At 34.7% G+C, this 24,025-nt stretch overlaps 4 protein-coding genes across 9 annotated transcripts; 2 read left to right on the forward strand and 2 right to left on the reverse strand.

The window, feature by feature from the left end:
* Positions 1 to 2,649: 2,649 nt before the first annotated feature.
* Positions 2,650 to 3,626, reverse strand: LOC111467090 (putative CCR4-associated factor 1 homolog 8). The gene is made up of 2 exons (XM_023111878.1): positions 3,482 to 3,626; positions 2,650 to 3,362 (listed from the first exon to the last, which is right to left on the reverse strand). Exons 1-2 carry the CDS (start codon positions 3,624 to 3,626, stop codon positions 2,650 to 2,652), a joined length of 858 nt encoding a protein of 285 aa, XP_022967646.1.
* A 1,385-nt stretch (positions 3,627 to 5,011) lies between these two features.
* On the forward strand, positions 5,012 to 18,323 carry LOC111466888 (E3 ubiquitin-protein ligase RNF4-like). 6 transcript variants are annotated; one of them, XM_023111567.1, is made up of 7 exons: positions 5,012 to 5,076; positions 14,301 to 14,361; positions 14,867 to 15,125; positions 15,241 to 15,295; positions 16,227 to 16,342; positions 17,300 to 17,524; positions 18,020 to 18,323. In XM_023111567.1, the coding sequence occupies exons 3-6, from the start codon at positions 14,892 to 14,894 to the stop codon at positions 17,513 to 17,515; spliced, it is 621 nt and encodes a 206-aa protein (XP_022967335.1). In that variant the 5' UTR covers positions 5,012 to 5,076; positions 14,301 to 14,361; positions 14,867 to 14,891; the 3' UTR covers positions 17,516 to 17,524; positions 18,020 to 18,323. The 6 variants fall into 6 exon arrangements, with proteins under 6 accessions (XP_022967335.1, XP_022967336.1, XP_022967334.1 ...); XM_023111568.1 differs by lacking the exons at positions 5,012 to 5,076; positions 14,301 to 14,361 and adding an exon at positions 14,120 to 14,245; XM_023111566.1 differs by lacking the exon at positions 5,012 to 5,076 and having other exon boundaries at positions 14,232 to 14,361.
* On the reverse strand, positions 11,860 to 12,836 carry LOC111467091 (putative CCR4-associated factor 1 homolog 8). The gene is made up of 2 exons (XM_023111879.1): positions 12,692 to 12,836; positions 11,860 to 12,572 (listed from the first exon to the last, which is right to left on the reverse strand). The coding sequence occupies exons 1-2, from the start codon at positions 12,834 to 12,836 to the stop codon at positions 11,860 to 11,862; spliced, it is 858 nt and encodes a 285-aa protein (XP_022967647.1).
* Positions 18,324 to 19,970: 1,647 nt separating the features above from the next.
* On the forward strand, positions 19,971 to 23,924 carry LOC111466856 (FHA domain-containing protein FHA2-like). The gene is made up of 3 exons (XM_023111523.1): positions 19,971 to 20,791; positions 22,287 to 22,447; positions 23,536 to 23,924. The coding sequence occupies exons 1-3, from the start codon at positions 20,146 to 20,148 to the stop codon at positions 23,743 to 23,745; spliced, it is 1,017 nt and encodes a 338-aa protein (XP_022967291.1). The 5' UTR covers positions 19,971 to 20,145; the 3' UTR covers positions 23,746 to 23,924.
* The last annotated feature ends 101 nt before the right edge of the window (positions 23,925 to 24,025 follow it).

The following is a 24,025-nucleotide window of genomic DNA, read 5'->3' on the forward strand; positions in this document are numbered from 1 at the left end:
AATGAGTTGAGTTTAGTTAGGGGACCCTCCTGATGTTACGGTCTATGGTGTCGTGAGCGATGCTTAGAGGGAGAGACCCTTTAACCCTGGACTGTTATGGACTTGGGAGAATTGATTTAGTGAATCTGGAAGCCAGGGCCCTTAACTCAATAGTTTTAACTACCCTTGAGATATGGAGAACCACATTAGGACCCCGAGGTGTAGAGATGACCACTTAGCTGACAGTATCTGGTATAGAATTCGAGTATACTCTGCTTTCCTTCCTACTCCAGTGTGGTACTGTTGAGCTAGGCGAGACGCCAGTTAGGGAGATGTCACCCTCCCCTTCCTACTCTGGTGTGGTACTGTTGAGCTAGGTGAGACGCCAGTTAGGGAGATGTTACCCTTCCCTTCCTACTTCGGTGTGGTACCGTTGAGCTAGGCAAGACGCCAAATAGGGGGAGGTGTTACTCTTCCCTTCCTACTCCGGTGTGGTACTATTGAGCTTGGCGAGACGCCTGTTAGGGAAGTGTTACTCAGTGGTAGATCGACTACTCAGCATGGGGATCCGTCTTATGGTTAGATGTTGATCATGCGGGTAGGTCAAGGTCACCTGCATGATGAGTTTCGTCCTGTGGAAGGACGTTGACCATGCAGTGACTAATTTTAGCTGGGTTGTACGAGGGGTACATGTAGTTATGAGGGAGCACCTCATCTTCAAATGTTGAATACCGCTACAAAGGTTAAGTCCTTTTACCCCGATTTGTGAACTGAGAGCATTGAGACTTTAGAGTCCAAAGTACAGTTGGTGGTTCTCTCTTAAACTTGGATGCGATAAAGAGACTACAAGTAGGTTGCTTACTGAGTATATTTTTATACTCACCCCGTTTCCCCTTTTTTTTTAGGTACCGATCGAGGTGTGGAGGTGTTCGAGAGCTGCACTGTCACAGAGGGGTGTCGTTCCGGAGCGTCAGTCCCTTGTCGGTCTTATAGAGTCTTTTGTATTTCATTTTATACTTGTAATTCCTTTTTATTAATTTGAAACAAAACTTTTCTCTATTTTGCATTTTATAATTGTGTAATTTGTGCTTCTGAGGTTCCTTCTGAGGTTCAACAGCATACTATTTCAGAAAACAACTCACTTTAGTATACTACTTCTGCCATTACTATTTGGTATCTTCATGGCCCAAGTAAAAATCATTCAACATATACCAATTGATGTATTATAGAGAAGGTCTCCTTGGATTGTTTCTTCTCACAATTGGTGTGTCCTTCGAAAATATAATGGAGAACCAGTGACGCATCTCTTTGTTCAGTGCCCTTTTGCTTCTTCATTTTGGAAGCTCTTCCTACCATTGTTCTATTGGCCCACTGCCATGCCAGGAGATCTTTTGACCTTGATGGAAGCTCTGCCTCCCATTGTTCAGTGCCCTTTTGCTTCTTCATTTTGGAAGCTCTGCCTGCCGTTGTTCTATTGGCCCACTGCCATGCTAGGAGATCTTCTAACCTTGATGAAATCTATACATGCAGTTCATCCAATTTAGAAAGAGAAGGAATTGTTCCTCTTGGGGTAAATTCTCCCAAATAGTTATAGTCTAACAACACTCATAACCACTTGAAACGTTTTAAGCAACTGGTTTTGTTTCGTAAAACTGTAATAATTCATGGTGTACAAGTAGGGATACAAAATTTAAATCTAGCTCAGTTGTAAACATATGAATCATATATACCGCAGAAGGTGGCGTCCACTGTCTAAAATTGAGGATAACTAGATGCAACCAAGCAAGCAAAGCTATTCCAATCAAATTCAAATTGAGGATTGAACACGGATCGGCGGAGGAGTACCTGAGTAAAATTGAGGCAACAATTTTGAGATTTCTCTAAGTCGCCGGAACCTGAAAGTCATATTCGTTGCAGAAGAACGAAATGACAAAGTTGGCTTCGAAGGGTTTTAGCCGTTTTCGTCTCATTTGAGAGAAGGAAGAGTAAAGGGCAAAGTTTTCTCTGGAAAAATATTCAATGGTTTTAGTAAAAAAGCTCATTTATTATTTAAATAAATAAATTATTTTTAGTATTAAATAAATTTTAAATAAATAAAAGTTATATTCACATTATACAAATAAATTATTTTTAAATTGAATAAATTATTTTTCAATATATATATTCAAAAAGTAAAATCTAAATTGAAAAAAAAAAAAATAGTCGTTAAATAAACATAAATTTTAATAAATAAAAGGTTAACGTGTACATACAATACAAATAATTTATTTTTAAATTGAATAAATTATTATAAATAAATTATTTAAAATAAAATTTATATTTATTTTAAATAAATTATTTTTTAATATATATTGGAAAAGTAAGATTTAAATGGAAGAAAAAAAAAATAATGTTAAATAAATAAAAGTTATGTGCATCTACTGATCTTATACAAATAATTTTTTTTTATTCCAAATGGAATAAATTATTTAAAACAAAAGTTACAATTATTTTAAATAAATTATTTTTCAATATATATTCGAAAGGGTAAGATTTAAATGGAAGAAAAAAAAAATTAATCATTAAATAAATATGAATTTATATAGTGTGTATGGTCTTATACAAGTTGGCACATATTTAGTACCCTCCTCATCTACCCTCTACAAATAAAATAGCACACAGTTTTTAAAATTAGATACGATTGTGGGTTAACTTTGGATCTACAATTACAACTGGTGGTCGGTAACCCTGAATTGGATATGGTAATCCATATAAAAAACCTTCGTGTATCTTTGGATCAACCTTCATAATTACCCTCATCTTGGCATAAACTGATGCTGTAAGCAAACTGTCAGACCCAGCAAAGTGGGCAGTACCAATGCGATTAACTTGCAGCATCTTCGCCAGTTTTTTTAAGCCTAGGTTGCCATTGAGTAGGTAGTCGGAGTACCGAGCCATATGTTTCAGGTCGGTGACGGTTCCTAATAGATGTGCAGCCATGATGGCGAAGTTAGACATGGACGTAGGCATGCATATTATGTTGGTAAACTTCATCAAATAGGCGATGTCATACAATCCATGAAATGTTATCCATCTTTGTATTCTACCGCTTCGAAGGATAGGGTTAAATTGTCTACGAAATTCTTCGGGAGAAATTCCACAGCTCCTCAGGATATTGAAATTAAATCCCTTATTCTTTAGAAATGAATCGAGTGAATAAACACCCTCCATATTACTAATTTTATCAAAATCTTGAAAGTTAAACTCCCACGTCATTCCTATTCTTCCATTCTCATCGGTAAGTGTGAGTCCTAACTGGAGTATGCTCAGTCGATTTACGTTAAATTGGAGGCATTGGTAGAATTCTTCATCTGAAACACCTTTGGGAGTACATCTTAAAAATCCTAAAAAGAGGAGATACATTCAAACGTCAGTACAACAAAGACTAAAAAGATTTCAAGAGTCAGTAAAACAAAGACTAAAAAATCACTACTTCTCACCATCCTTCAAGTTTGATTTTTACCTGGAAACTCAGTATCCATAGCCACAATTGGAAATTCTGATAAACAGTGCTTCATGAGTTCTATCTCCTCCAATAAATTGTGAGACCAGACATCTCTCTTCCATTTGCCTCCAACTATAGCAGCTTCTCCAATAATTTTTGCCATTTTTTCGAGAATTTTGATTATTGATGGTTTATCCGAAAATATTTTAACTTCACACTTAAAATATTGAAGTGAGTATGAGAGTGAGAAGGGTGAGACTATATATTTATAATAAAAATTACTCCTAATCCAAAAAAGATAAGGGAGTGAGATTATCTAAATAAAAAATAGAAATACATTTAGATAATTATATTTTCAAATTTAAAAAGAAAATTTATTACAATTTTTTTAAATTTATTAATAAAATAGCACCAAACACTAAATTTAATTGGATTGAAAAAAATTAAATTTAAATTGAATGGAAAATAAAAGATAAAAGTGTAATAAAAATTAAATTATTTTTTATTTTAATTTTAAAAAAATCTTTAGAATATGGAAGGCCACCTTCTAATATTGAATTTGAATTATTAGAAATTAGGTTCAATATTATGTTATGAAATGGTGTTGAATTTGTTAGTAATGTTTAAAGCTTTTTTTTAATAAATTTGGTTGAAAATAGAAATTATTTATTATAAATTCTTTCGAATATTTTTAAAAATTTATAGTATAGATAAAACTTTAAAACGAAAAAATAAAATTTTAATTTTTGAAATAGGATTGTATAATTTATCATTGTAAAATTAACGTATAGATTATTTTAAATATTTTCATCTCATATCTACATACATTTTCTAGGTCTGGCCTCTCAACTCTTAAATATGTAATATATTTTTATTTATTAATTACAAGAGTTCCGGAGCTTGTGTTGATGCAATCTATTAAAATTTTCAATTTTTTTATTAATAAATGCTCGAGATTTAAAAATGTCTAATAGATCTCTAAACTTTTAATTCAAATTCATAACATATCCAAAGTTAAAGAATGAAATAATAATAGATCGTATAATAGCTTTACGACCAATAGAATAAGAGTCTCAAAATGCAGATATAGACGATCCTAATTCGTCAACCGAAATGACCACGAAACCAAAAATTGATTAAACCATTTGACTTTAGATATAACGGGTCAAAGTTCAAAACCGCTCTCATGTATTCAATAATGCAAAACTACCGACTCGATCAAGTGGATACGATCAAAAACTAATCGAGTCAAATTTAGGGTTTAGACTCATTTCCAACCCCAATTAGTTTCAAAATTTGAAAGTGGAGGCGATGCGGGTGTAAAACTCGGTCGGTGACGTCGGCACGTGCGACATGAAGAAGGAAGAACCAAGCAACACACGTGTGACGCAATTATTGTCAATGCAAGAACCCTGGAGCTTCCTCTCTGCCGTGTCTCGATTTTCATTTCCAATCCCAAGCCCTTTCTCCATTCCTACCTTTATAATGGCGATTTTCCCCTCTCTTCACCTTCTACTCCTCAACCCTTCGAACCCTAATTACAAATATCATAAATTCGCGAGCGAATCATCCACTCCGATACACTTCTTTCCGATCTAATCTATTCTATCTATCACCATAAAATTTCAAGATATTTGCTAGCTTCATCAACCGATTAGTTCAGGTACACCCTCTCGAGATAGGAAGAATTTTGTAACTTTTTTCATTGTGTTTTGTATCTTGTTAATCTTAGTTATGATCTTTGGTGTTTTTTTTTTTTTTTAATAAATTGTTTTTGTGAATGCTTTGCAGCGTTGGAAGAATTGTAGGTTTTTGTTTGTGTAGTTGGGACAAAAGATTCGATAGTGTATATGTTGTTTGGACAGGGATTTTGGTGGTTTATTGGTAGTCTTATGATTAATCCGAGGGTTTGATGTAATTGAATTGTAACTGATTTGGAGTTTTTCTGACACATTAATGAATGTTTTTGTGCCACATCAATACTCATCTAATTTGAGGAGATATTATTAATTATTATAGAATACAAACAATTATTTAATTTAAAAATACGATTTAATATAAGTTTATTAATTATGATTTATACATATAAATTATATATATAGAGTAAAACATATCCTAGATTCTAATGTATTTATTATCTATTTATTACAACATTAATATATCACAATTTATATATATTTTTATTTTTTTTAATAATTTAGATTCTCTAAGAAGACGTATAAGTGAGCATATTTCAATTAAAATATTTTTATATATTTTTTATTTTTGTTATATACAATATCTTTAAATTAATCTTTTTTATTGTTTATTTAATTTTATGATTTTTGTTTGTGAATAATTATAGATTGACGTGGGTTTGTTTGAGAAATTTTAATATATTTTATCAAATATTGTATCTAATAATTATAAATGGTAGATAAATAAAACTTAAAAAAAAAAATTGACAACTCAACCCGAACCCAACCCGAAAATAGAAGGTTGGGTTGTGAAAAGTTTTGGGTTGGGTTAAAAAAAAATCTCTCAACTCAACCCAACCCGGATATGTAAAAAAAAAAAAAAAAAAAATTGACAACCCAACCCGAAAATAGAGGGTTGGGTTGGTTAACCAATCCAACTAACCCAAACTTTTGGGTTGGGTAAAAAAAAAATCTCACAATCCAACCCAACCCGGACCATGTACACCCATAATCTTTAGTTACGCTCCTCTTCTTTCTCGGATTTCGGTGACCTTATTCGCCGTAAATCATGATTACCCATCAAAACCACAGTCTAGTTGGAGAACCGATAGATCTTTGTCAACCAGTTCAAACCGTCGCGACTTCAACTTCGGTGGGAAAGAAGACAAGCTACTATTTCTCTTATTTCGTTGTGATTTGATAATTTGATTGTGAGTTTTTTTATATGTTCTGTTGTTAAGATGGTATATTCTGAAAATTTCTCTGATTAATAGCGGGTAAATAGAGAATGAGAGTTCAAAATGTTATACAAGTCCCAACAATAACCCGGAGGCAAGAAAAATCATTGATTCCCTGTTCTATCTCTCAATCTAAATACATACCTAAGAAAGAGAAAGCAACACTTTAAACTCACCTCAAAAATCTTAAGAGGAATACTGAAGCCCAATCACATGAAGCTGAGGAAACCTAATAAGAAAGAAAATTTCACATCAGTCTACTGCACTACATCAGTAGTGAGATCCTAAAATGAACTTCCATTGCCTGTGCTTGTAAGGACCGGGCTGACTCGATGACTCTAAAAAAGGATAAATTTTTCATAAGATAAAAAAACCTAAACTTAAAACATATAAAAAATTATATCAAAATAAAGTTTCTACAAAGTATTTTAAAACACAAGTTAAGGGACGACACAAAAGGGTTGAAGGACGACGGGTGAGGTTTTTCTATGGCACTTGCTCCAGAGTTTGCTCCCGACTTCGACCAGCTCCTTATTTCCTGAAAAAATGGAGAATAAGAAATGAGTACAAGACTCAGTAAGCATCTACTTGTAGGCTCTTAATCGTGTCCTTGATATGCTAGGGTACCACACTTTTTGTTTTCTTGTTCTTGTTCTTGTCGTAAGTTCTTGTTATGTTTCTTAATTCATTCTCTAAGACACTCCCCTTAGGACTTATGGTACTAGACATAAAGTTGTCATCCTGTGTCTGAGGCTTCATGCGTTTCGAGCGACACAGTCTTAATACCTACGCTCAAGGTTTCATACATTCCAAGCAGCGTAGTCTAAGTCATAAACATGATGTACCGTGGGAGGTCTTGGGGTTCTTAATTCATGTCTAGGACAACTTACTCTAATCTTGCTCCATCGTGGCCATAGGTTACTCCCCATGATAGACCATAAAGGTCACGTGATTGATGCATGCATGAACGTGGCATAGACCATAAGGGTCAAGTGATCGATACATGCATAAACATGGCACAGACCATAAAGGTCGCATAATCTAGCATTGACCATATAGGTCGCGTGATCGGTGCATACATGAACATGGCATCCTGTAAAACATGAACATGGTATCCTGTAAAACATGAACATGGCATCCTGTAAAACATAACATGGTGCAGGACATCTCATCTAGGTGAGGGAAATGAGGCCAAGCATGACATCCTGCAAAGGAAACACGGTGCAGGGCATCCCACCTAGAAGAGGAAAATGGCCTCCTTAGAAAGCACCGCATGGTGGGAGTTATGGGCCACAATTAGACATGTTTAGAGTAATACCTAGCATTCTTGAATTTTTACGTCTAAGGACTTTGGTCCTTTATCTTTGAGTGGTACCCACATTCTTCTTATCTTGGTAGTTGTAAAGCTTGTTTGGTAATGCTCTTGGCTCTGAACCTTGTAAGTTTCTAAGGTTCTTATTTTCTTGAAGCATAACTTGTAACATGTATTCCTAATCATATGAACCCATCTTAGCGTGAGTTGTTCTAGAAGGTCATAGATTCCTAGGGAGTTCTTTAGAGGGTTCTAGAAGAGTCTTGAATCTTGACATGTTTTCTTTAGGCGTTTCCTTAAGTTTCATCTTGGCTTACGTTCCAAACTTGCTCCAACCAACTTGAAATCTTGAGCTTATCCTTGTGTCATATAAAATAGACCTTATAGGACATGGTTCGTGATTTGGAGCATATTTAGACCTTGAGCCAGGATATGACTTCTTGTTTCGTTTTCAGGAACTAACCCTCAGAGGTTGTCATGTCATATATTGTGTTTTGGTCCTGAGAACACTTTCAAAGTAACCCTTAGTTTTCTCCCCATGAATGCATAGGTGACATTATCATAAACGTGGCATCCTGCTGCCATATCGTGTTGCAGGGCATCTCATTTAGGTGAGGAAAATAATAAGTCCATCATGACAACCTGCTCGTGGTACATATAGCAGGGCATCTCACCTAAAGAGGAATAGAGATCTCGTGGTACACTTCGTGATGGGAGATAATGGTTACTCCGAGCATGGATCCTAGCAATGTGTTAAGCATACATACCATCTGCATTAACCTAGGTGTTTCCTTGTATTCATGGAGATCCTAGGTTTATGCATAACGTCTTGGGTCAAGCTTGGAACTTAAAGGTTCTTAGGAATAGCCCAACATAACCTTGTGCACTTAGAATCTTATTAGAAACCAAGGGTAGTTGTGGCAAATCTCTTATTTCATGGGTACCTGGTTAGACATCCTAGGAGGTAAAGTCATGTGGATCGCGATGTACATTGTTCCCCATATCTTACTTTCGCTATCTAACGTTTCCCAATGGCTCCCAAACTTCATTAACTTGTACAACATCTTGAGATAAGGATTCATACAATATTTCATAATGTAGGGAGGTCATTTAGGGCTTAACCCGTATTCAGTCTTCGTTAGGGGCATTATGGTAATTTTCCCCTAATTCTTGGTTTTGCTACTTAATGAGTTCCAATAGATTTCAAACTATACCATCTCATCAAGAATCATAAAATAAGATCTATAGTAGAGTTTCATAGTATTTGGAGGTCATCTTGGTCATGAACGGTAGATAGATATACTTAGGGGCATTATGGTCATTTTTCCCTGTTTCTTGGTTTACCACTTATCCTTATCCAATAACCACCAAATTCCATACATAACCTTAACATGATATATTATGGACAACATTAAAAATTCATAGGCATTAGAGCTCATTTAGTTGTTTATCTTAACGTTCCTTAAATCTCGAGCAACTTGGTCGGTTTAGGCCCTTAACTCACGGTTTCTTGGATTTTTCTTTTTATATGTCTTTGTGCCATACTTGGTTTATGGTTCACAAGAAAATCCAAGCGACTCCTACAAGTATTTCGTAAAAAAAGTCCAAAGTGGCTACTTACCTCATCGTCGATCTTCGGGACCTCCGTTCTTGAGCTTCCGATATCCGAATTGCTTCACATTTCCTTTCATAGACTCCTTATTGTGCCTAGTTTCTGGAACCATATGGTTTGTCATGAGAACCCGTCAAGAAGGGGATTAAAATTGAGAAATACCGAGGAAAGGTCAGATTTTGGGTTGACTTGGCCAGTTAAACTAATTATTTTTATCCTTATATTTTTCTTACTTTAACGAATTTTCAAGAAATGTTGGCATTTAGCGGTTTTAATTTGATGACAATGTTAAACTATGTTAATATGTTACAATTTTCCCTCGTTGTTTTTTATTGATTTTTTTTTTTTGAATAATTATGGATTGATTTGTGTTTGTTTGTGTACTTTTAATATATTTTATCTAGGATTGTATTCAAATAATTATAAATTATGGATAAATAAATGTTAAAAAAAAAAATTTAGCAACCCAACCAAAAATATAGGGGTTGGGTTGTGAAAAGTTTTGGGTTTGATTAAGTTACCAATCCAACCAACCCGAACTTTTGGGTTGGGTCAAAAAAAATCCGTCAACCCAACCTAACCTGGACCATGTACATCCCTATTGAAAATAAATGATAAAAAGATAAAATAACACCAAAAATTAAATTTAAATTTAATTGAAAATAAATGATGGAAGCCTAATAAAAATTAAATTATTTTTTATTTTAATTAAAAAAAAAAATCTTTTGAGTATTGAAGACTAAATTCTAATATTTAATTTGAATTATTAAAAATTAGGTTGAATATTAGGTTTTGAAACAGGTTGAATTTGTTATTATGTTTTTAAAAATTTATACTAGATAAAACTTTAATACTAAAAAAATAAAATTTTGATTTTTGAAATAGGATTCTATAGTTTATGGGGTAAAATTAAGTGTATAGATTAGTTTAAATCTTCCCTTATCCCTCAACTTTTAAATATACAATATATTTTTTATATCTCAACCTTTTAAATATACAGTATATTTTTTATTTATTAATTACAAGCACAATATATTTTTTATTTATTAATTACAACTAACATTAAAATTTTATAAATTAAAATTTTCAATTTTGTACAAATAAATGATAGAACTCTAAAAATGTCCAATTTTGTTAGCCTACAACGAAAGGTCAAGGAAGTTGGCGCTCTGATGACAAAAAAAAAAAAAACTAATGAATGAAGCCCTGACGAACAACTACAATAACTATAATAGTCTTGAGTAGCAAAATTTCTTGTCCCGTCAATTCATAGACGGTCGGTAAGTATGATGGTTTTAATGATGACCCTACCATTGATGGATAGGTTTTTAGGTTAGGTTTGCGTACCCAAAATCATAATCAATCAATAGAAATTAAATTTTTGGGATATTATGTCGAATGCATTAACATGTTTGGCAATAGAAAACATAAATGAATTGTATTTTGCAATCTCGGGTACTCAACCGATTCCTCAATGACTCCCTCTTTGGTGAATTTTCAAGAATTTTGTCATTTCTCTCGCCCTGATGTAGAATGAAACATATTCATATCCAAATCAATATACAAAAAAGTATCAATATCGCTCGTGATAGAGGGACGAACAAACAAGATTGAAATATGATATCTCAATTGAAGAAATGGGGTCGAAATTGATGGTATAAATCGAGATCGTATCTTTTGGTATAAATCGAAATCGAGATCGTATCTTTTCTATTACTAATCTCTAAACAAATCAAAAATCAATAAAAAAAACACTCAAACAAATATTAACGAAAACTATCAATTTTTGCCGAACAATATTCAATGGTTTTAGTAAAAAAACTCATTTATTATTTAAATAAATAAATTATTTTTAGTATTAAATAAATTTTAATTAAATAAAGGTTATATTCACATTATACAAATAAATTATTTTTAAATTGAATAAATTATTTTTTAATTTATATATTAAAAAAATAGTCATTAAATAAATATTAAAATTCATATTCCTTCAATAACATTATACAAATAAATTATTTTTAAATTGAATAAATTACTTTTCAATATATATATATTCAAAAAGTAAAATCTAAATTGAAGAAAAAAAAATAGTCGTTAAATAAACATAAATTTTAATAAATAAAAGTTAACGTGTACATCCAATACAAATAATTTATTTTTAAATTGAATAAATTATTATAAATAAATTATTTAAAATAAAATTTATATTTATTTTAAATAAATTATTTTTTAATATATATTGGAAAAGTAAGATTTAAATGGAAGAAAAAAAAAATAATGTTAAATAAATAAAAGTTATATGCATCTACTGATCTTTACAAATAATTTTTTTTTTATTCCAAATGGAATAAATTATTTAAAACAAAAGTTACAATTATTTTAAATAAATTATTTTTCAATATATATTCGAAAGAGTAAGATTTAAATGGAAGAAAAAAAAAATTAATCATTAAATAAATATGAATTTATATAGTGTGTATGGTCTTATACAAGTTGGCACATATTTAGTACCCTCCTCATCTACCCTCTACAAATAAAATAGCACACAGTTTTTAAAATTAGATACGATTGTGGGTTAACTTTGGATCTACAATTACAACTCGTGGTCGATAACCCTGAATTGGATATGGTAATCCATATAAAAAGCCTTCGTGTATCTTTGGATCAACCTTCATAATTACCCTCATCTTGGCATAAACTGATGCTGTAAGCAAACTGTCAGACCCAGCAAAGTGGGCAGTACCAATGCGATTAACTTGCAGCATCTTCGCCAGTTTTTTTAAGCCGAGGTTGCCATTGAGTAGGTAGTCGGAGTACCGAGCCATATGTTTCAGGTCGGTGACTGTTCCTAATAGATGGGCAGCCATGATGGCGAAGTTAGACATGGACGTAGGCATGCATATTATGTTGGTAAACTTCATCAAATAGGCAATGTCATACAATCCATGAAATGTTATCCATCTTTGTATTCTACCGCTTCGAAGGATAGGGTTAAATTGTCTACTAAATTCTTCGGGAGAAATTCCACAGCTCCTCAGGATATTGAAATTAAATCCCTTATTCTTTAGAAATGAATCGAGTGAATAAACACCCTCCATATTACTAATTTTATCAAAATCTTGAAAGTTAAACTCCCACGTCATTCCTATTCTTCCATTCTCATCGGTAAGTGTGAGTCCTAACTGGAGTATGCTCAGTCGATTTACGTTAAATTGGAGGCATTGGTAGAATTCTTCATCTGAAACACCTTTGGGAGTACATGTTAAAAATCCTAAAAAGAGGAGATACATTCAAACGTCAGTACAACAAAGACTAAAAAGATTTCAAGAGTCAGTAAAACAAAGACTAAAAAATCACTACTTCTCACCATCCTTCAAGTTTGATTTTTACCTGGAAACTCCGTATCCATAGCCACAATTGGAAATTCTGATAAACAGTGCTTCATGAGTTCTATCTCCTCCAATAAATTGTGAGACCAGACATCTCTCTTCCATTTGCCTCCAACTATAGCAGCTTCTCCAATAATTTTTGCCATTTTTTCGAGAATTTTGATTATTGATGGTTTATCCGAAAATATTTTAACTTCACAATTAAAATATTGAAGTGAGTATGAGAGTGAGAAGGGTGAGACTAAATATTTATAATAAAAATTACTCCTAATCCAAAAAAGATAAGGGAGTGAGATTATCTAAATAAAAAATAGAAATACATTTAGATAATTATATTTTCAAATTTAAAAAGAAAATTTATTACAATTTTTTTAAATTTATTAATAAAATAGCACCAAACACTAAATTTAATTGGATTGAAAAAAATTAAATTTAAATTGAATGGAAAATAAGAGATGAAAGTGTAATAAAAATTAAATTATTTTTTATTTTAATTTGAAAAAAATCTTTAGAATATGGAAGGCTACCTTCTAATATTGAATTTGAATTATTAGAAATTACGTTCAATATTATGTTATGAAATGGTGTTGAATTTGTTAGTAATGTTTAAAGCTTTTTTTAATAAATTTGGTTGAAAATAGAAATTATTTATTATAAATTCTTTCGAATATTTTTAAAAATTTATAGTATAGATAAAACTTTAAAACGAAAAAATAAAATTTTAATTTTTGAAATAGGATTGTATAATTTATCATTAGATTATTTTAAATATTTTCATCTCCTATCTACATACATTTTATAGGTCTCGCCTCTCAACTTTTAAATATATAATATATTTTTATTTATTAATCACAAGAGTTCCGGAGCTTGTGTTGATGCAATCTATTAAAATTTTCAATTTTTTTATTAATAAGTGCTCGAGATTTAAAAATGTCTAATAGGTCTCTAAACTTTTAATTCAAATTCATAACATATCCAAAGTTAAAGAATGAAATAATAATAGATCGTATAATAGCTTTACGACCAATACAATAAGATTCTCAAAATGCAGATACACACGGCCCTAACTCGTTAGCCGAAACGACCACGAAATCAAAAATTAATTAAACATTTAACTTTAGATATAATGGGCAAAATTTAAAACTGCTCTCATATATTCAATAATGCAAAACTACAGACTCGATCGTGCGGATACGATCGAAACTAATCGAGTCAAATTTAGGGTTTAGACTCATTTCCAACCCCAATTAGTTTCAAAATTTGAAAGTGGAGGCGATTGGTTTCAAAATTTGAAAGTGGAGGCGATGCGGGTGTAAAACTCGGTCGGTGACGTCGGCACGTGCGACATGAAGAAGGAAGAACCAAGCAACACACGTGTGACGCAATTATTGTCAATGCAAGAACCCTGGAGCTTCCTCTCTGCCGTGTCTAGATTTTCATTTCCAATCCCCAGCCCTTTCTCCATTTCTCTCTTTGTAATGGCTATTTTCCCCTCTCTTCACCTTCCACCTCTCAGCCCTTCGAACCCTAATTACAAATATCACAAATCTGCGAGGTAATCATCCTCTTCAATACATTTTTTTTCTGATCTAATCTATTCTATATATCACCATAAAATTTCAAGATATTTGCTAGCAAGTGTGGTATCGCTTCATCAACCGATTATTTCAGGTACACAGTCTCGGAAGAATTTTGTAATTTTTTTTTAATTGTGTATTGTATATTGATTTAGTGATGATCTTTGTTTTTTTTTTTTTTAAATAAATTGTTTTTGTGAATGCTGTCTTGAAGAATTGAGGTTGAGGTTTTGGTTTGTGGAGTTGGGGCAAAAAAAATTCGATATTTGGATATGGATTTTGATGATCGGGTGAATTTTGTAGTTTATTGTTAGGAATTGTGTGGTTTATTGTTAGTGTTATGATTAATTATAGGGTTTAATGTAATTGAATCGTGGGGTAACTGATTTGGAGATTTTCTGTCATGAATGTTTAGGGGAGAAGGTATTGGTAGATTGAAGGTATTGGTAGATTGAAGGGGCGGGTTTTGTGTATAAAGTTTCCTTAGTGTTTTCGTATCCAAGCTTCTCAGCTTGTATTTGAATGGTGGTGATGGTTCTTGTGTTGGCTTGTGGGAAGCTATCAATTTCTTTCTGAAATTTTACAGTGCATGTTGGCAGGTTGTTGAGGAGCTTCTAACTATAGATGAGTACTCGGGCAATGAGAGGACATACTGCAAGAGGTTATCATCGTAGGAAATCATTGGACTTGGACCTAAACAGCATGCCACCAACTGAGAACCGAGATCAGGGGGAGACGTCTCAATTTGGATTTCAGGAGGCACAAGTTAATCAACAACAGTCTGTACAGCCTGCAATGATCGACATTGAGGCCATTGATGACGATGTTATTGAATCATCCGCTAGAGCTTTTGCTGAAGTATGCTTCCTCTGGCCTCTATATTGTTTTGTACTTATGATTCTTCTATCCATATTATGTTCCTGTTCTATTGATTCTGATCTGTTTTTCATGGAATCCATCGATTATCTGTCAGGCTAAAAATAAATCCAGACGGAATGCTAGGAAGAACATAGTTGATGTCGATGCAGGTATGTTCATTTGAGCTTGTGGAGGACTATAGCTAGGTTGATTTTTTTCGTATTACTTTTCTTCCTTTGGATCTTTATTGAGATTTCTTCTTAAGCTTAGCATCCGTTAGTTAGACCTATTCTCTCACTGATTTTTGGACTACCTTGTACTCCTGTCTAGAGCATGCAGTGTCTAGAGCATGCAAGCAAGAGTAAGGAATTGAAGAGTTATTTTTGTTCGATCCATACATTTTCCCAAAATATGCCTTTATATCAAATTATCCCATCTAAGGGTCGAAGCTAATTATTATGATAGTTTTTAGCTTGGAGATTCGTAACCACGGTCTACAATCGCATGTTTAGAATTTTCCTTTAGCAAACCACCATAATTCTTCCATTGCATGCTATTTTGCAATGACATGACTTTATGCCACATGGCACCATTCACTGAAAAGAAAGAAGACCTTAGTTGAACTTATTTTGGAGGTAATATGTTACTAGTATTCTCTCTAATCTTGAGGACATATCCCTTGCATAGCTCGCAGGAATATGTAGCCATCATAGCTCATGAATGGGGTTAAACCTTTTCATTGCTGCTTAAAACAGAGGCCTCCCAATTCTTTGAGATCTGTCATTAGAAGCTTCATGAAATCGGTTCTTCCTTGATTACCAGCTCGGCTATAAGTTCCGATCATTCCGTGGGAAGGATCAGACCACATAACTGGCTGGTTAGCTATTAGGTTAGCTATTAGGACTTGTTTGGAATGCAAGGGGCGTCAGCAATGGCTGCTTCCAAGTTTCCAACTGATATGGACCTTGTGGGCAAGTAACTGTAGATGTTTATTATCTATGTTTATGGTCGTACCATCTTTGGACTGTATTCCACTAGAACCTCTTGTCCATTTGTTGTGAAGCTTGCATCTCTCATTCTCTCATCTTCTAATTGTTGCAGAAGAGCGGAGCAGGGCGTCAAATAATAACCGGAGCAAGCGTAGGAGGGATGTGCCAAATCAACAAACTGTAAATTCTGATTTATTGATCAATTTGGAAGCCAGCAACAGCTCTATGGTACTGGGACAATTTATATCTTCATTACTCTTATTTTTGCGCAATTTTTTCTCGTGGTGTTACTCCTTAGGTATAGTGTATATTATATAATTGTCTTTATGATACCCCCGTACAAGCACACATGTGGAATTGAGGAATTTTCATGGCATGAGATAAGGACTTAGGAAGACAGAAAATGGTGCACTTCGTATTTGGCAAAACTCAGTGCATAGGCATAACAAAGGTGTATTTGAACAAATATGTTCTCTGTAACAACCCAGGCTCAACGCTAGCAGATATTGTCCTCTTTGGGTTTTCCCTTTCGGGCTTCCTCTCAAGGCTTTAAAACGCGTCTGCTAGGGGAAGGTTTCTAGACCCTTATAAGTGGTGGTTTGTTCTCCTCCCCAACCAATGAGGGACATCACACCGACCAAGTTTCGTCTGATGCCATCGGAAGGGTGATTTTAGTTTGTGTTTGATCCATGAGTTTCTACAGAGCTCTCTCTCTCATGTTCCTTGTGTTTGGTAACTTTTCTCCCTCTGGGAAAAGTTAAGTTAGTTTGTTTATGGTTTCTTTTGAATAATCTCTCTCTCTCTCTCGCACTTTGTTTGGATGATGCTCTGTCCTTCGGTTGATTTCTCTTAAAAGTTAGGGTCTGTTCATAGTTCGAACCGATTTTGCTTATCGCTTAACCGAGAACCAAACCATACATTTTGGTTTGATTTCATTTGAAAAAAGTGAATTATAGATGAGTTTGAGCAAAATAATTGAAAGTTAAACCAAAGAGTCCCTTCATTAGATCTAATTGTCCCTAGGTTTAATGTCGTCCTTGTGACTGAACTCGTGGTGGTCTTTATATGTAGTCGGCTCCAATAATGCAATTCCAGGAGGAGTCGGTTTCTTATTTGCTGTTAGTATTGAAATACGAGTATAGGGTTGAAAATGGGATGATGATGCGATTTCTGTGGTTTTTGCAGAAAGAGAAGGCTGCTCCACCGAAGGAGCCCAATTTCAGTTGTCCAATATGCATGGGACCGTTGGTAGAAGAAACATCAACAAGGTGTGGTCATATTTTCTGTAAGGCATGCATCAAGACTGCAATAGCCGTCCAGAGTAAATGCCCAACCTGTAGGAAAAGAGTAACTGCCAAAGAACTGATTAGAGTATTCCTTCCTGGGACAAGCTTGGAGTGAGGCTTATATGTAAGTTCCTTAATTGCTTGGCCATTCTCTTGTTCTCATGGTTCAAAAAAGTTGCATATGCCTCGTTTTTAATACGTTTTCTTTGTTATGTGTGAGATCGTTTTTCGTATCATTGCTTAGGTCTTAGGGGTTATTCTATTGTAATTTATCGATGTTGGTCAGGTCAATGTCTAAGAAAGTAGGACACGGACACGTTGGAGTTCTTTTTATTTAAAAAAATATTTTATTTAGACGCTTTTTTAGCATGTTTACAGCTCCTAGATGAAAAGTTTGAATATTGGGAAGGAGATCCGTATATGTTGTTTAGGTTCTAGAAAGAAAAGAATAACCCGGTTGAAGCGTAATGATCATACGTTTGTAATGCATTGTTACCCTTTCTCGGGAGTCGATGACTATTCATAGCTATTACCTTGACACCAAAGAAGAGTTCGACCCAATGCTTTATTTCTGTCCTAGTTGATCCCGATTCGACATTAGAAATTTATCTTATTATAGGTCGCCGGATTTTGATTTTGAAGACTTCAAAGGGAAATGGTTGGAGTTTTCTTGTATGTAAGAAAAGCTAATTTTTAGGTGGAAATTTGTGGTGCATTCTTCTGCTGATTGCTGCTGCGGCTTGTTGTGATGATCTCAGCAAGGTTAGGAGGAGGAAGCAGCAGGACCATTTAGATTTCCACATTTTTTTTTTCCTTTTTCTTTTGTTGTTGTTACGTTGGTGTAAACAAACTGACAATCAAATCCAACCATAATGCAATGAGATTACATAAAATCCATCTACAAAGTTACCTTTGTCGGTCTACATCAACTTGTCTCCCTATGTTCTTCATATCAACTTTATATATCTCATTTCATGTTCTTGTATATTTTTTGCATCTGTTTGGGAGCCCTTCTTGCAGTGCCCATGAGTTATCTTCATTCATTTTTGGACATTGTTGAAAAATTTTAAAGAGTAATTTCAAGATCTTTTATATGGCGTTGCAAAAGTTCTAATGGGACGCTATTCTTACTAAGAAATTGGAAGAAACGAAAGGGACTAAACAGGAACAAGAGGGATCCATTGAAGAAGATACTTCTCCTTCTCTTTTTTCAGAAGAAAAGGAGGATTCGAACAAAATCGATGAGACGGAAGAGACCTGAGTGAACGGAAAGGAAAAAAAATAGGTGAATTCCACTTTAAAAAGACACTCTATCAAACGAGTTTATGAAACTTCTTACCCTCATAAGCTAAATACAAAAAGATATAAATTGAGATTCGACCACCTCCTGTGTTGGATGATGAAAGTCCCACATCGGCTATAAGTGAGGAATACTAACTGTCCCACATCGGCTATAAGTGAGGAATACTAACTATGCTGTGAGATCTTTTGGGAACCCAGCAAAGCCACGAGAGCTTAGGCTCAATGTGGACAATATCATATACTTGTGGAGAGTTGTGTTCGTGTAACACTACATACTTGATACTTATCTGCGACAAAATACCCACAAATACCCACCGCATAAAAAAGCTTAATGATGAGAGGTTGAATATTAAACAATTTATTGACGGTATCTATTTTATTATTATGTATTTTTTGACTCAGTTTATTTTTATTTTATTAAAATTAAAAAAATAAAAGTAAAACTATCTAAAAAAAAATTAACATTATTCTAATATCAAAACATGTCAAAATTGGATATGTAAACAAATTACATAATATTTAATAGTAATTAAATAAATTAGATGTAATAATTCAAAAAAAAAAAAAAAAAAAGAATATATTCCTCCCCTAAGTTTCATTAAAAAAAATATAATATATTTTTGACAAAAAGTTGAATTTTTTATATATAATTTAATTATTTAAGGGTAATATAGTCTAAAAGAAATTGCTTAATTTTTTAAAATGTTAATTTATAATTAGGTTGAATAATAACAATTGTTGGGAAAACTTATATATATAATTTTTTTTTTAATTTAGGTTATAATATTTAATATTTTAATTGAACTTCTCTTAAAATTAGATTTTATGATATATTATGGAGAATCTTTTGGACTATTGACTTTTAAACATTATTTTTATAATCTTGAATATATTTTTTAATTATTAATTATTATTATTATTATTTACATTTTAATTACACACCAAATTAAAAAACTTCAAACTTTAATTATATATAAAATTGTAAATCCACAAAATTTTAAATATTTGAAAATTCAACCACTAAATTATAAAAAACAACCCTTAAGGATATTTGTTTAAATATATGACAACAAAGTTTAATATATCTTTATTTTTTTTTTTAGAAATATAAAAATTTTCGAATATTATTTTGAAAAAAAAATAAAATTTAAGAGTTAAAATGAAAATTTTAAAAGTAATCCATAAAAATGGGTATTTTGAATAATTTAATATTTTTATTTTTTTAATTTTAATTTTATTATTATTATTTTAATTTCTATATATGATTTCAACGAAAGGTAAACATGGCAATAGAAAGGGGGAAGAAATTGGATGGGTTGCCGGAGGGACAGCAGAGGCGGGATTATCGTCGTTCGTCGATCTTAATTGGAGACTTCCATCTCCGATTCCTCTGCCTCGTTCCAGTCTAAAATCCTCAATTTTCGATTCCAGTTCCAATTTCTGATGGGTACAGCGGGTAGTGATGTAGAAGCAGGGTTCGCGAAGCTCCAAGGTGAGGATTTCGAGTACTATATGCAAACCTACTCCATAATCCTTGGCCGGAATTCCAAGAAATCCACCGTTGACGTCGACCTCTCCAGCCTCGGCGGCGGAATGAACATTTCTCGCCACCACGCTCGTATCTTCTACGATTTCACGCGGCGGCGATTTGCCCTCGAAGTGCTCGGTAAAAATGGCTGCCTCGTTGAAGGGGTTCTTCATTTGCCTGGGAACGCCCCGGTGAAGCTCGATTCTCAAGATCTTCTTCAGATTGGGGATAAGGAGTTCTATTTCCTTTTGCCGGTGAGGAGTATTTTAGGTGGTTCTGTTGGGCCGAGAAGCTATATGAGTCATCCTGGGTCGGCCGCGGCGGGTCCTGCTGTCGCTGCGCCGGTGGTGCCGTCGCACCCGCACTATAATTTTCATTTGGCTGGCTCTGGAGGAGCCGCTGCTGCAGGGGCGATGGTGAAAAAAGGGAGAGGACGAGAGTATTATGAGGAGGGATATGAGGATGACGACGACATTGGTGGAAGTAGTGGCAAGAAGTTTAGGCGAGAGGCATATGGATCCGGTGGTTCAGGTGGCAAAGCAGGATTTTCTGGCGGATTGGGTTAGTATTATTGTGTTCCTTGTGCATTTTTCGATTGACTGTTTTTAGAGGTTTAGAGATAATCTATGTTCATGTTCTTGGCTGTCTCACTTTGATTTTCGTTCTTAGACTATTGAATCTGGAAGTGGAAAATTCTTTGATCATGGTAGAGTTATCTTGTAGTGACAGATTATATTGTGTACTGCCAAAAAATCTCGATGAAAAGCCGTGTAAGTGACAGATTATATTCTTAGACTATGCTTCGTTCTCCTCCCCAACCGATGTGGGATCTCACAATCCACCCCCCTTCGGGACCTAGCGTCCGCACTGGCACTCATGCCCTTATCCAATCGATGTGGGACTCTTCAATCCATCTCCTTCGGGGCCCAAAGTTCTTGCTGGCTCGCCGACTCGTGTCCACCCCCTTTGGGGTTCAGCCTCCTCGCTAGCCCATTGTCCGGTGTCAGACTCTGATACCATTTGTAACAGCTCAAGCCCATCACTAGTAGATATTGTCCTCTTTGGGCTTTCCTTTTCTCCCCTCAAGGTTTTTAAAACGTGTCTTGTAGGGAGAGGTTTCCACACCAATGTTTCGTTCTCTTTCCCCAACCAATGTGGGATCTCACAATCCACCCCCTTCAAGGTCCAGCGTCCTCGCTAGCATTCGTTCCATTCTCTAATCGATGTGGGACTCCCAAATCCATCCCCCTTCGAGACTCAGCCTCCTTGCAGACCATTTGTAGCTGTCCAAGCCCACCGCTAGCAGATATTATCCTCTTTGGGCTTTCTCTTTCGGGCTTCCCTCAAGGTTTTTGAAACATGTCTGCTAAGGGGAGGTTTCCACACCCTTGTAAAGGATGTTTTGTTCTCCTCCTCAACCGATGTGAGATCTCACATAAACACGAAAGAAAGTTTTGCAACAAGTCTATTTGAAGATTAATTATTAAACAGACAGACACAAGAACAGAAGGAAATCCTTGCATTACTTGTGGAATTAGGTTTTGAAGTCCTTAAAAGTTATTTCAATATGATTGTCATACTTCAAACCATGTTCGTCGCTGCTCAAATTATTGTCCTAGCATGGCTTTGGTTCAATATGATAAGGCCCTCCTTAGAATTCATGTTTAGGGGCGAAAAAGTCGAATCTCTTAGCGATAGAGAAATTTGTTAATTTGTCGTTCGATTTGAGATCCTTAATATTTACTCGTCTTGGGGTTCTTCTTTGCTAATAGTTTTTGTAAATACTACGTCTTTCGAATTTATACTAATATGGAGTACTTTGTGATCGTGTTTGGCTTTTGTTGTAAACTCCTTCCCATTCATGATTATGATTTTCTAAAAAGTGATATCTGTTTCTATATGCTGGTATTAAAATGAACTCAACAATTGAATGAGTGCCTGCCTTGAACTCTTATTGCATAACCATTTGATACACAGTCTTTCTCTATGCTGTCTAAAATCGGTATCTGTACAGCGTCGATACCTATTAAGTTCTTTTTTGTACCGTAATCCACAGTTCCCATGGACAAGAAGCTCGATGGAAGGTCACGAGTTGATCGAGAAGCTGATAATCAGCTTCTCCAGGAAGAAAAGGATGTGGTATCTTCTGTAGCTACCGTGCTGTCTGATCTTTGTGGCCCCGGAGAATGGATGCCTATGGAGAAGCTCCACCCTGAGGTATGTTTTGGTTATGAAGGATCCTCTTGATCCTTATATAACTATGAACAGTTTTATTCTCATACGTGTAGGAAATGATGGCTGTTTGCCATTGCTGTTAGGATTGCTCGACTTTGCTGTCGCTCATGACTTCGTGGTCAGCCTATACAGTTCCGATATTAACTTATTAGAGTTTCTAGTAATGTAATCATCTACTCCTTGAGCTGTATACGTCACGATACCGAAACGTAGAATCCAGCCTTCTAGAGATATGAGAAGGTCGGACCAAATTACATATAGAAGCTCTGGTGATAGGATATATCTGTAGATATTCAAAACTTTCCTCTTTCCATTTAACAGACTGGTCTGCTTTCATTTGCAAATGCATGGACGTGGAGAAAATCAACTGTAACAAGCCACCGCGAGCAGATATTATCCTCTTTGGACTTTCCCTTTTGGGCTTCTCTTCAAGGTTTTAAAACATATATGCTAGGTAGAGGTTTCCACACCGTTATAAGGAATGTTTCGTTCCCCTCTTCAACCAATGTGGGATCTCACAATCCACTCCTCTTAGGGGCTTAGCGTCCTCGCTGGCATTGTGAGATCCCAAGTTGGTTGGAGGTGAGAACGAAGCATTCCTTATAAGAGTGTGGAAATCTCTTTCTAGCAAATGCGTTTTAAAACCTTAAGGGAAAGTCTAGAAGGGAAAGTCCAAAGAGAACAATATTTGCTAGCGGTGGCTTGGGCTGGTTACAAATGGTATCAGAGCTAGTCACCGGACAGTGTGTCAGCGAGGATGCTAAGCCCTCAAGGGGGGTGGATTGTGAGATCTCACATTGGTTGGAGAGGGGAACGAAACATTTCTTATAAGGGTGTGGAAACTTCTCCCTAGCTGATGCGTTTTAAAATCTTAAGAGAAAGCCAAAAGAGGACAATATTTACTAACTGTGGGCTTGGACTGTTACATCGACACACAAATGATCTTTTCTCGCTGGCATCAAAATATGATTTCCCTTTCACGGCTAACAATTTCACTTGGCTTTATTATAATTTCTATGTCAAATCATTACTTTGTCTTTCTCAATCTTCTTCTGATTTGTTCTTCACAGCTGGTTGAGCAATATGGCAATGTTTGGCACCATAGTCGTGTAAGGAAGTACCTCACATCAGAGGATTGGCATGGTCCAGAAGCCAAGGATAAACCGTGGTATGGCTTGCTTATGTTGTTGAGAAAGTACCCAGAACACTTTGTGATTAACACGAGATCCAAGGGCCGAGTAACGCTCGAGTTTGTCTCTCTCGTCTCGCTGCTTTCATAGAGTCGGAAACTAGAATAAGGTTTTTCCTCGGATCTGAGCGTTTTGTCACAAACTCGTATGTCAGATTACAAGCAGTTGATTCGATTTCCTGATTTGTGTCCAGTTTGTAGTGATTTCATAAACTCAATATATGTAAATTATAATTCTTACTATCAATCTAAAATAGCTTTTCATTTGAATTATAAGTTTCTGACTTATCGTGAGATCTACATCGGTTGGAGAGTGAAACGAACCATTCTTTATAAAGGTGTGGTGGAAACCTCTCCGTAGTTGACGCGTT

The sequence above is a fragment of the Cucurbita maxima genome, unplaced genomic scaffold (assembly GCF_002738345.1).
Source record: "Cucurbita maxima cultivar Rimu unplaced genomic scaffold, Cmax_1.0 Cma_Scf00032, whole genome shotgun sequence".
Taxonomy (NCBI): domain Eukaryota; kingdom Viridiplantae; phylum Streptophyta; class Magnoliopsida; order Cucurbitales; family Cucurbitaceae; genus Cucurbita; species Cucurbita maxima.

Coding starts and splice junctions, on each gene's coding strand:
- LOC111467090 (XM_023111878.1), bottom strand. CDS start 3,626: ATGGCAAAAATTATTGGAGAAGCTGCTATAGTTGGAGGCAAATGGAAG. Junction 3,363..3,481: donor TATGGATACTGAGTTTCCAG/GTAAAAATCAAA, acceptor TCCTCTTTTTAG/GATTTTTAAGATGTACTCCC.
- LOC111467091 (XM_023111879.1), bottom strand. CDS start 12,836: ATGGCAAAAATTATTGGAGAAGCTGCTATAGTTGGAGGCAAATGGAAG. Junction 12,573..12,691: donor TATGGATACGGAGTTTCCAG/GTAAAAATCAAA, acceptor TCCTCTTTTTAG/GATTTTTAACATGTACTCCC.
- LOC111466888 (XM_023111567.1), top strand. CDS start 14,892: ATGAGTACTCGGGCAATGAGAGGACATACTGCAAGAGGTTATCATCGT. Junction 15,296..16,226: donor CATAGTTGATGTCGATGCAG/GTATGTTCATTT, acceptor TAATTGTTGCAG/AAGAGCGGAGCAGGGCGTCA. Junction 16,343..17,299: donor AAGCCAGCAACAGCTCTATG/GTACTGGGACAA, acceptor TGGTTTTTGCAG/AAAGAGAAGGCTGCTCCACC.
- LOC111466856 (XM_023111523.1), top strand. CDS start 20,146: ATGGGTACAGCGGGTAGTGATGTAGAAGCAGGGTTCGCGAAGCTCCAA. Junction 20,792..22,286: donor AGGATTTTCTGGCGGATTGG/GTTAGTATTATT, acceptor CGTAATCCACAG/TTCCCATGGACAAGAAGCTC. Junction 22,448..23,535: donor TGGAGAAGCTCCACCCTGAG/GTATGTTTTGGT, acceptor TGTTCTTCACAG/CTGGTTGAGCAATATGGCAA.